The 12,086-nt window shown below is 38.9% G+C and overlaps 1 protein-coding gene across 2 annotated transcripts in view; it reads right to left on the minus strand.

Annotated features, from left to right (window-relative positions):
• The window catches only part of ANXA3 (annexin A3), a 128,002-nt gene that overhangs the window by 24,285 nt on the left and 91,631 nt on the right, over positions 1-12,086 (minus strand). For both annotated transcript variants that reach the window (XM_053703294.1, XM_053703295.1), the window contains exons 9-10: positions 4,720-4,813; positions 1,163-1,258 (exon numbers count right to left, since the gene is read on the minus strand). In XM_053703294.1, the coding sequence (XP_053559269.1) occupies positions 1,163-1,258; positions 4,720-4,813 (190 nt within the window). The remainder of the gene's footprint in view (positions 1-1,162; positions 1,259-4,719; positions 4,814-12,086) is intronic.

Raw genomic sequence — 12,086 nt, forward strand, 5'->3', positions numbered from 1 at the left:
GTGTTAGGGAGGATTGAGAACATATTTCAAATGTATGAGTAAGCGGCACATATTCAAGATTCAGTGGAGTCCTTCAATAAAGTCTGGTATTACTGGATTTTACACTACAAAACTATAAAGACATAATTGGACATAAAAGAAAGGAATTTTTACCTTTGATAGAGGGATAGGGAGCCTCACTTAACTACAGATAGCTGATATATTCGAGAATACTTAGTGGATACTTAACCATATATTCATTCAGAGATACTAAAGAATAAATAATTAGACGAAGGCGTACAGTGCATTAGTTTGTTATATTTGTTTTGTGTATTGACTGTTTATGTTATAATAAGAACACTTGGGGTACGTATAAGTACTTTATTCAGATATTTAGATTTGGAAAACATAGTATATTGCAGCTATGACCAAGTCAAGAAATGAGATGCAAGGAAATAAAAAGGACATTCCGATTGATAGAACTGTTAACCAATTAAAGAGATTGGAACCTTCCTGGACTCAGATCTGCCTCTCAGTTTTTTTTTGTTTTTATGGTTGACTATGGACATTCTGGTAACCATATTGATGTTATGAAACTAGACCTTGATACAAACGCTGTATTTCTGTATTGGTTATATATTATGTAAATCGACAAGTCTTCAATAAAAATTTCAATTAAATTTAAACAACAAATATAATTTAAAAATAAAACCTCTACATACTATTCTCAGACTAATGTTTTCTATTAATACATCACTAAATCTGTTTAATGTGCATTAAAAGCACGTAATTATATTTCATAATGTTATTTTAACAACCAATTCTTGTTTGTGGTTTGTACTAGGCCTGTCTAGTTTGTACTAGGCCTGTACAAAGCAGCCGCTCCCAGCATTCAACTCTTTTTAGAGCCGTATTTCTTCTTGTGAAAGTGTAACACACTATGATGTGGATTTGCACAGATATTAGTGTGTTGAACCTTCACAAGAAGCAATACGGCTCTGAAAATAGTTAAATGGGCACGAGCGGCAGACTTCTTCCACATTCAGCAGCTAACGCACATGCCTAGTTTGTACCCTATTTTCAATTTCCTTCTATGTGTTGTAACAAAAAACTTTATTAAAGGAACTAATGATTAAAAAAGAGAAAACATTCAATAGAGGGAGCAAATAATTAGACATCTTACCTATTGCTAGAAGCAAGTCCTCTAGATGACCACTCATCTCACCAGCTATGCTGTCTTCAATAGCTTTCTTGCTAATATTTTTGTATTCTTCAAATGCTGAAATAATATAAATAAAAGTTAAAATGGGGGTATTATTTCTCCATAATATAACATTTGTAAGAAAGAAGATGAGCTGTGTAATTGTACTGCGAAAGTAAAAGGGACTGTAAAGTCAAAATTAAACTGTAATAGATTCCAATAGGACATGCAATTTCAATATTCCTCTATAATCAAATATTCTTGCAAAACTGCTGCTATATAGTGCTGCAGATACGGACACGCACCAGAACGTATGTCCCTGCTTTTCAACAAAAGATATCATGTGAATGAAGAAAATTTGGTAAAAGAAATAAATTAGAAAATAGTTTAAAATTACATGATCTATCAGAATAATGCAAGAACATTTTTGGGTTTAATTTCCCTTTAAAGGGATACGAAACCTTAAAAAAAATGATTTTGTGATTCAGACAGAACATAATATTTTAAAAAAAAGATACCAAGAGAATGAAGATAAATTGATAATAGAGAAAGTTGTTTACATTTTGGGTTCCATATCCCATTAAAGGGACACTCAAGTTTTATTAAATTTTCTTGATTCAGATACAGCATGTAATTTTAAACAACTTTTCAATTTACTTCCATTAAAAAAAAAAAATGTGCACAGTCTTTTATATTTACACTTTTTTTGAGTCACCAGCTCCTACTGAGCATGTGCAAGAACTCAGACTATACGTATATGCATTTGTGATTGGCTGATTGCTATCACATGGTACAGGGGGAGTGGAAATATACCTAACTTTGAAATGTGTTAGAAAAGAATCTACTACTCATTTGAAATTCAGAGTAAATGCTATTATATTGTCTTGTTATCTTGCATTTGTTGATTATGCAAATCTGTTGCGTTTACTGGTCCTTTAAGTAAGAATATCTTTAACAGTTTAAAAATACTGCTACAATCTAGTGCTCAAGAGCATGCTTGCAAAACTGCTGCTATATAGTTCTCTGGAAATGTAAAAACTACCTACCTCAGTGCTTTCCAAACTGTGTGTCATGACACATTAGCGCAGAGCTTTCCAAACTTTTCATGTTGGCGACACACTTTTTAGACCTACATCATTTTGTGACATAGCAATTCAGTTGTAGTAGCAAACAGGAGGTTAAACTAACTTGTTTTAAGGGATACGGACACATACATATATTATATAATAAAGAAATGTATATACAAGTAACAGTATGTATGTGCAAGAGTTAAAAAAAAGTTTTATATCACCAATAGCTACTTACTATTTTAAAGGGATGTATGAGGTTGATGGAATGAACACAGTTTCTGAATATTTAGTGGAATATTAGATAAAGACGCTCGCATTTCATCATCAAGCATTTTTAAGCTTCCACTTCCTATCCATATATCAAGAGCAGGAGCAGCAATACACTACTGAGAGCTAGCTGCAAAAAAAACCACTGACTTCAGCTCAGTGTTTAAGCTGCCGCCCTCAGAGCTCTGTGAGTTGCACCGACTACTGCCTGCGCTGCAAACACACAGCTGTCTCACTCACTGACTACACGTGCAGTCACGAGCCGATTGAGGAGACTACACGTGCAGTCAGTTCCCACTGAGCTGCGTCAATAGGTTAAGATCTGTGACCCACTAGGTATCAATCACGAGTCAACCATGTGATATGCGTAGCAAGCAGGCGGAAACCAAAACATTTTTTTTTACAAAAATTTAAATTAAAAAAAAATTGTGCTGAAGCAGGGACACACCTACACACTGCTGCTGACACACTAATGTGTCACGACACACAGTTTGGAAAGCACTGCATTAGTGCGTCAGCAGCAGTTCAGTGGGAACTGAAACTATTTCTATTGGCGGCACATTGGCTCGTGACTGCACATGTAGTCTCCTTAATCGACTTGTGACTGCAAGTGTAGTCAGTGAGTGGGATAGCAGTGTGTTTGCAGCACAGGCAGTAGTCAGTGCAACTCGCAGAGCTCTGAGGGCGGCAGCTTTAACACTGAGCTGAAGTCAGTGGGGGTTTTTTTGCAGTTAGATCCCAGTAGTGCATTGCTGCTCCTGCTTTTGATACATGGATAGGAAGTGGAAGCTTAAAAATGCTTGATGATGAAATGCAAGTGTTTTTATCTAACATTCCACAAAATATTCAGAAACTGTGTTCATCCCATCAACCTCATACATCCCATTAAAATAGTAATTAGCTATTGGTAAAATTAAACTTTTTTTTAATTTTTGCACATACATACTGTTACTTGTAAATACATTTCGTTATTATATAATTTTTGTACGTGTCCGTATCTCTGAACCCAAATTTTTTCTTTCGTGATTCAGATAGAGCATGCAATTTTAAGCAACTTTCTAATTTAGTCCTATTATCAAATGTTCTTCATTCTCTTGGTATCTGTATTTGAAATGCAAGAATGTAAGTTTAGATGCCGGCCCATTTTTGGTGAACACACTGTGTTGTTCTTGCTGATTGGTGGATAAATTCACCCACCAATAAACAAGTGCTTTCCATGGGTCTGAACCAAAAAATAGTTTATATGCCTTTTTCAAATAAAGAAAGCAAGAGAACGAAGAAAAATTGATAATAGGAGTAAATTAGAATGTTGCTTAAAATTGCATGCTCTAGAAAATCACGTGCACATTCACTTATTCTCCCATAGAAGCCAATGGAGCAAACCAAACCGCATTTGCTCATAGCTTTTTTGTTCAATATTTTTTTAAATCATTTTTATTAGATGGTGTTATGAGTGTTACTGTACTTTGTAATGTATTTGTGATGTGTTTTGTGACACTTTTTGTTTCGCAAAACAGTTAACCACAGCCAAGGACGTGGTAATCATTCTAGTGTAAATTGCAATGTTGCTCACACTTACTTTCAACTTGTAATACGAGCACTACATCCAACATGCACAAACACCTGCGATAAACCCAATTTTTGCTTGCGCACAACTGTTAGCGCTTTACTTGTAATCTGGCCCATAAAGGAACATGAAACCCAAATGTATTCTTTAATGATTTAAAAAGAGAGTCCAATGTACTTCTATTATCTAATTTGCTTAATTCTTTTGATATCCTTTGTTAAAAAGCATATCTAAATAGGCTCAGTAACTGCTGATTGGTGGCTGTACATAGATGCCTTGTGTGATTGGCTCACCCATGCGCATTGCTATTTATTCCACAAAAGGATATCTAAAGAATGAAGCAAAATAGATAATAAAAGTCAATTGGAATGTTGTTTAAAATGGTATTCTCTATCTGAATCATGAAAGAAAAAATTTGGCTTTCATGTCCCTTTAAATGGCGACTTAAATGTTATACCCCATTCAATCTATTGTTTATTTTTCATTTTTTATTAGTTCTTTCTTTAGTTGTTCTATTATTTAATGTATCACTTTTCTGCAGATATTATACAATTATTTTTCTTTTGTTTTAGGTTCTAAAAATTCAATACAAATGTTACAACTTAAAGAAAAGAAAAAAAAAAATTGCGTCATACTCAGTCTCAGTTGTGGAAAACTTCTTACACAGAGAATTTCAATAAACTTGGCTTCATCTGTGCCCCATTTTTTCTCCCCAGCACTGTACAGGATCTAGAACAGAAGAGACGAATCTCAGTTATATTCTATGTAAGACCTGGGGTGCAGAGATGAAACAGTAACCTTCTGACATCACAGCACAATACACAACATCTACATTCAGTGTCCTCAGATTTTCACAAAAACATATACTGTACTTAAACATTTTCACTGACACAGTGAGTACAGTGGAGTCACATTTTCTTTTGCAGTTAAAGGGACAGTAAAATCAAATTAAACTTTTATGATTCAGGCCGACCATGCAGCGTTACATAATTGCTTATTTCTCTTGGTAGCCTTTGTTGAAAAGCATACCTAGGTAGGCTCAGGAGCAGAAGTGCACTACCGAGAGCTTGATGGCTGCACTTATACGCCTCTTGTCATTGGCTCATCCGATGTGCTCAGCTAGTTCCCAGTAGTGCATTGCTGCTCCATCAACAAAGGATGCCAATTGAATGAAACATATTAGATAATAGAAGTAAATTGGAAATGTATTTAAATTGTATGCTTTATATTAATCATAAAAGAAAAAAAAATGGATTTCATGGTCTTAAAGAAATTCCCTTCTGCATATGTGCTATTAAAGGTGCTTAACTGTGCATGAAAAGTACGTCACTCCAAATACAAATATTATAAGTTTACCTTAAATCAAAGGAAATAGTCAGTTGTAAGGGAAGAACTCAAAAAGTACCTAACTTTTCCTCACACAGCTTATGAGCATTGTTTGTGATTAGGAACGTGTGATGCATACGCACTTAATACAATGCACAAACAAGACCTATCTCCTTCCTCTCTACCGAACATTCATTTTGAAAGCTACATATCCAATTCATAGAACTGGTTGTGAACTACAGTCATAATGACACACAAGTGAGTGCTGCCTACATGCTCAGGTGTGCCTTGATATTTAATAAAATAAAATAAAAAAGGACGGTTTGGATGGGACATGCGTGCACAGCCACCACCACCAGTTTTGGAGAGCAGTGAAAAAACAGACGATGATAGTGGTAAATATAAAGAAAAACATTTTATTAAATGTATATTGTGAATACATATACAAAATATGATATTGCAGGGAGATCAGATATAACAGAATTTATGCTTACCTGATAAATTACTTTCTCCAACGGTGTGTCCGGTCCACGGCGTCATCCATTACTTGTGGGAAATATTCTCCCCCACAGTGAAAGGCAAGGAGAGCACACAGCAAGAGCTGTCCATATAGCTCCCCCTCTGGCTCCGCCCCCCAGTCATTCGACCGACGGTTAGGAGAAAAAGGAGAAACCACAGGGTGCCGTGGTGACTAGTGTATAAAGAAAAAAATTTTCAACCTGATTAGGAAAACCAGGGCGGGCCGTGGACCGGACACACCGTTGGAGAAAGTAATTGATCAGGTAAGCATAAATTCTGTTTTCTCCAACATTGGTGTGTCCGGTCCACGGCGTCATCCATTACTTGTGGGAACCAATACCAAAGCTTTAGGACACGGATGAAGGGAGGGAGCAAATCAGGTTACCTAAATGGAAGGCACCATGGCTTGCAAAACCTTTCTCCCAAAAATAGCCTCCGAAGAAGCATAAGTATCAAATTTGTAGAATTTGGCAAAAGTGTGCAGAGAAGACCAAGTTGCTGCCTTACATATCTGATCAACAGAAGCCTCGTTCTTGTAGGCCCATGTGGAAGCCACAGCCCTAGTAGAGTGAGCTGTGATTCGTTCAGGAGGCTGCCGTCCGGCAGTCTCATAAGCCAATCGGATAATGCTTTTCAGCCAGAAAGAAAGAGAGGTAGCAGTAGCTTTTTGACCTCTCCTCTTACCAGAGTAAACGACAAACAAAGATGAGGTTTGTCTAAAATCTTTTGTTGCTTATAAATAGAACTTTAAAGCACGAACTACATCTAAATTGTGTAACAAACGTTCCTTCTTTGAAACTGGATTCGGACACAGAGAAGGAACAACTATTTCCTGGTTAATATTCTTGTTGGAAACAACTTTTGGAAGAAAACCAGGCTTAATACACAAAACAACCTTATCTGAATGGAAAAACAGATAGGGTGGATTACACTGCAAAGCAGATAATTCAGAAACTCTTCTAGCAGAAGAAATAGCAACCAAAAACAGAACTTTCCAAGATAGTAACTTAATATCTATGGAATGTAAAGGTTCAAACGGAACCCCTTGAAGAACTGAAAGAACTAAATTTAGACTCCAAGGAGGAGTCATGGGTCTGTAAACAGGCTTGATTCTGACCAAAGCCTGAACAAAAGCTTGTACATCTGGCACAGCTGCAAGTCGTTTGTGTAACAAGACAGATAAAGCAGAAATCTGTCCCTTTAGAGAACTCGCTGACAACCCTTTATCCAAACCTTCTTGGAGAAAGGAGAGAATCTTTGGAATTTTAATCTTACTCCAGGAGAATCCCTTGGATTCACACCAACAGATATATTTTTTCCATATTTTATGGTAAATCTTTCTAGTCACAGGTTTTCTGGCTTGGACCAGAATATCTATCACAGAATTTGAAAACCCACGCTTGGATAAAATCAAGCGTTCAATTTCCAAGCAGTCAGCTGCAGAGAAACTAGATTTGGATGTTCGAATGGACCTTGTACTAGAAGATCCTGTCTCAAAGGTAGCTTCCATGGTGGAGCCGATGACATATTCACCAGGTCTGCATACCAAGTCCTGCGTGGCCACGCAGGAGCTATCAGAATCACAGAGGCCTTCTCCTGTTTGATCCTGGCTATGAGCCTGGGAAGGAGAGGATGCATCCACTAGAGTCTCCTTGGGATCCCTGGATCTGGACCCGTAACAAGGAATCTTGAAGTTCTGACGGAACGCCATCAGATCCATGTCTGGAATGCCCCATAATTGGGTTAACTGGGCAAAGACCTCCGGGTGGAGTTCCCACTCCCCCGGATGGAAAGTCTGACGACTCAAATAGTCCGCCTCCCAGTTGTCTACTCCTGGGATGTGAATTGCAGATAGATGGCAGGAGTGATCCTCCGCCCATTTGATGATCTTGGACACCTCGCTCATCGCCAAGGAACTCTTTGTTCCCCCCTGATGATTGATGTACGCAACAGTCGTTATGTTGTCCGACTGAAACCTTATGAACCTGGCTTCCGCTAGTTGAGGCCAAGCCAGGAGCGCATTGAATATTGCTCTTAGTTCCAAAATGTTTATCGGGAGAAGAGACTCTTCTTGAGACCATAGACCCTGAGCTTTCAGAGAGTCCCAGACCGCGCCCCAACCCAAGAGGCTGGCGTCGGTCGTGACAATGACCCACTCCGGTCTGCGGAAACTCATTCCCTGAGACAGGTGATCCTGGGTCAACCACCAGAGAAGTGAGTCCCTGGTTACCTGGTCTACTTGAATTTGGGGAGACAAGTCTGTATAGTTCCCATTCCACTGATTGAGCATGCACAGCTGTAATGGTCTTAGATGAATTCGAGCAAAAGGAACCACGTCCATTGCTGCGACCATTAGTCCCTATTACTTCCATGCACTGAGCTATGGAGGGTTGAGGAATAGAATGAAGAACTCGACAAGCGTTTAGAAGCTTTAAAGTGAATGTAAATTTTTCGATATTAAATTTAACCTACTTGTTCACAATATTATATATAGTCAAACCGCAATAATATTTTTTTTAAATAAATAATGTTTATATATTTTTTTCAATTCAAACTTATTTACGTTCTAAGCAGTGAGCTCCTCCCAACCGTCTTATTCCTGTATTTCCCCTGCATCATTTCAATCTTTACCACCCACTCTATGACGTTGGTTTGAAGCTCGTTCACTATGAGGGGTTATATTTGCGCATGCGTTTAAAATATGGATGACAATAAGCGCATGCGTACAGCAATCAATACGCTCTAAACCTCGGCACCTATAATAACTGATTAGATATTCGTATTGCGCATGCGCGAATCTCGGACGAGCATTTACTATGCAACGTCATCGAGTAGTTCACGCATGCGCAGTTACGTAGCGAACAACCGGCCTGACGCCCCAGGGGTGAAAAAAAGATTACGAAAGTAAAGTGTCAATCAAAAAACAAATGTGGGACCAAAATGGCAGGCGGAGGAATCGCCGATAAGAATAGCAAGTAAAACAATATATATTTACTTTTCAAATGAGATTTTAAAATTATGATGAATGAAACTAATGTTTATTTTGGCAATTAAACACTTTGATGAAGAGCAAGTAGGTTGACTTTACATGCACTTTAACTTTCTGACTTCTGTCAGGAAGATCTTCATTTCCACAGAATCTATTATTGTTCCCAGAAAAGGAACCCTTGTGGACGGTGACAGTGAACTCTTTCTATGTTCACCTTCCACCCGTGAGATCTGAGAAAAGCCAACACAATGTCTGTGTGGGCCCTTGCTTTGGAAAGAGACGACGCTTGGATTAGGGTGTCGTCTAGATAAGGTGCTACAGCGATGCCCCTCGGCCTTAGGACTGCTAGAAGGGACCCTAGCACCTTTGTGAAAATTCTGGGAGCGGTGGCTAAACCGAATGGAAGAGCCACGAACTGGTAATGTTTGTCCAGAAAAGCGAACCTCAGGAACTGATGATGAGTTTTGTTGATTGGGATATGCAGATATGCACCCTTTAGATCCACGGTAGTCAAATATTGACCCTGCTGGATTGTCGGCAAGATTGTCCGAATGGTTTCCATTTTGAAGGATGGAACTCTGAGGAACTTGTTTAATATCTTTAAATCCAGAATTGGCCTGAAAGTTCCCTCTTTTTTGGGAACCACAAACAGGTTTGAGTAAAAACCTAGACCTTGTTCCCCGGAGGGGACTGGGTTTATCACTCCCATCTTTGATAGGTCTCTTACACAATGTAAGAATGCCTGTTTCTTTATCTGGTCTGAAGATAAGCGAGACAGGTGGAATCTTCCCTTTGGAGGAAGTCCCTTGAAGTCTAGTAGGTATCCCTTGGAGACTCTCTCTAGTGCCCAGGGATCCGGAACATCTCTTGCCCAAGCCTGAGCGAAAAGAGATAGTCTGCCCCCTACCAGATCTGGTCCCGGATCGGGGGCTACCCCTTCATGCTGTCTTGGTAGCAGCAGCAGGTTTCTTGGTCTGTTTACCCTTATTCCAGCCTTGCATGGGCTTCCAAGCGGGTTTGGGCTGGGCCGCGTTACCTTCTTGTCTAGCGGCAGTGGAGTTATTAGCCGGTCCGTTCCTGAAATTGCGAGAGGAACGAAAATTAGACTTGTTCTTAGCCTTAAAAGGCCTATCCTGTGGGAGGGCATGGCCCTTACCCCCAGTGATGTCTGAAATAATTTCCTTCAATTCCGGCCCAAAAAGGGTCTTACCCTTGAAAGGAATATTAAGTAACTTAGTCTTGGACGACACATCTGCCAACCAGGATTTTAGCCAAAGGGCCCTCCGCGCTACTATAGCAAAACCTGAGTTTTTCGCCGCCAATTTCGTTATTTGAAAAGCGGCATCCAATATAAAGGAATTAGCTAACTATAATGCGTGAATTCTGTCCATGACTTCTTCATAGGAAGTCTCTTTCTTGAGCGACCTTTCTAGTTCCTCGAACCAAAAGGACGCCGCTGAAGTGACAGTAATAACACACGTAGCTGGTTGAAGGATGAACCCTTGCTGAACAAAAATCTTTTTAAGCAATCCTTCCAATTTTTTTTTTTTTAATTTATTATTTTTATTGAGGTTTTAAGAAAAATAATACAAGCAGGTGGTTACACAAAACACCACGCAAACAGAAAATTGGCATTTAGTCATCACATAACACATATTGCTTGAAAATGTAAATACACATTTAACATTGAACCTCAGTTTTTTTTGATACCTCCTAATATATGAAAGTATATGATACGGAGTTGAATAATTTCCTCCCAAAGAAAAATAACGAGGCCTCTCTTGGACCTCCTGAACTGCATTATAGACATAATGGGGGACTTTAAGGAGGGGAAAAATAATAATAAATAGGCCACTCTTGGGCCTAGGGATTGAAATAATAAGATATATTACAATATGCGATGTGTATAGCATGGTAGAGAGAAAACCTATGGAGTTATGTACACTCACAATAACTAATGAGAACCAGACATGGATAAGCTGAAATATATATGGGATTGTAACTTATGTGCCTGTTAATATATATACAGTGGGGTGATCAACCTCATCTCCCAAGAACTATTTCTGTAACTTCCAATGGGAGTAGGAGCAGTAAAATCTATCTCTGAGCTTATGCGGCTGCTACAGGACTCTACCAACTATATGCACCTTAAATGGTAAACAAATAAAGACTCGTGGTGGCATGTCAGGGATATATATGATTCCAGGTGAACCAAGCGCATAGTAGCAAAAATAGTTCTCAGTATTACCTGATAGGCTCTGAGTTTCTTAATTACTAACACTATTAATGCTAAGGCCAGGGCTTCAGGTCTATAAAGTGTCCTGCAGAGTCAACACGTTACTCCTTGGTATATAAAAGCCACATAAATGTAGGATTATATGGGAAAAAGGGAATCAACAACATCAATCCTTATTATCTCCATTGTCATCATTTGTTCAGGTAGTTATAACTGTTAGCTTTAGGACTGTTTACTTAAACTATAGGGCATTTATTGTCAAGGGTTAAAGTTGAATCAAACATGCAAGACGTCTCAGTGAGAATCCAGCCAGCCACCAATATCTATAAAACAGTTAACCTCCCATATCCCAAATATTGTGTACATATTTCAATTATATAGTGAAGGAGGGGGTAAGAGAGAGAGCAGCGATAAGAGCAATATAGAAAATAAAACAGCGTAAGGGTACAAAATGGTATTGGGGCTAAACCTAAGTAAACTTTTAACTCACTTATTCTTTTTCCAAGGGGCTGAGTCAGTCAATATAGTCTTTCAGTTGATCCCCTGTTCATGCAAAGTCCGGGGGCTGATGAGGATTTTGTTGGTATGAGAATACTATAACTATTAATGAAATTTCAGGCATAAAGTCTTCATGGACATAATAGCATGTTATATATTACAGGGATCACACTAACAACATGTCTCTACAGTTCCACTCGAATTTAAGATTGTGCACTAAGTACCGAGGGTATCAGTCTTTGTTGTCGCTTCTGTCTTAACCCACTCCGTGTCGCACATTCTGTGGGGCACTCTCTAGGAAAGAAGAGAGGCTGCGTAGCAATGGAAAGTTCCCGAGTGCCACAGGGCCTAAGCAGCATCCCTCCTCTCCGGCGTCGGCTTTGTTGCGTAGCCAGGGTGGAGAAGCGGAGCCGCGATCTCTAGGGATTACAGAC

This window comes from Bombina bombina, chromosome 2, assembly GCF_027579735.1.
Source record: "Bombina bombina isolate aBomBom1 chromosome 2, aBomBom1.pri, whole genome shotgun sequence".
Taxonomy (NCBI): domain Eukaryota; kingdom Metazoa; phylum Chordata; class Amphibia; order Anura; family Bombinatoridae; genus Bombina; species Bombina bombina.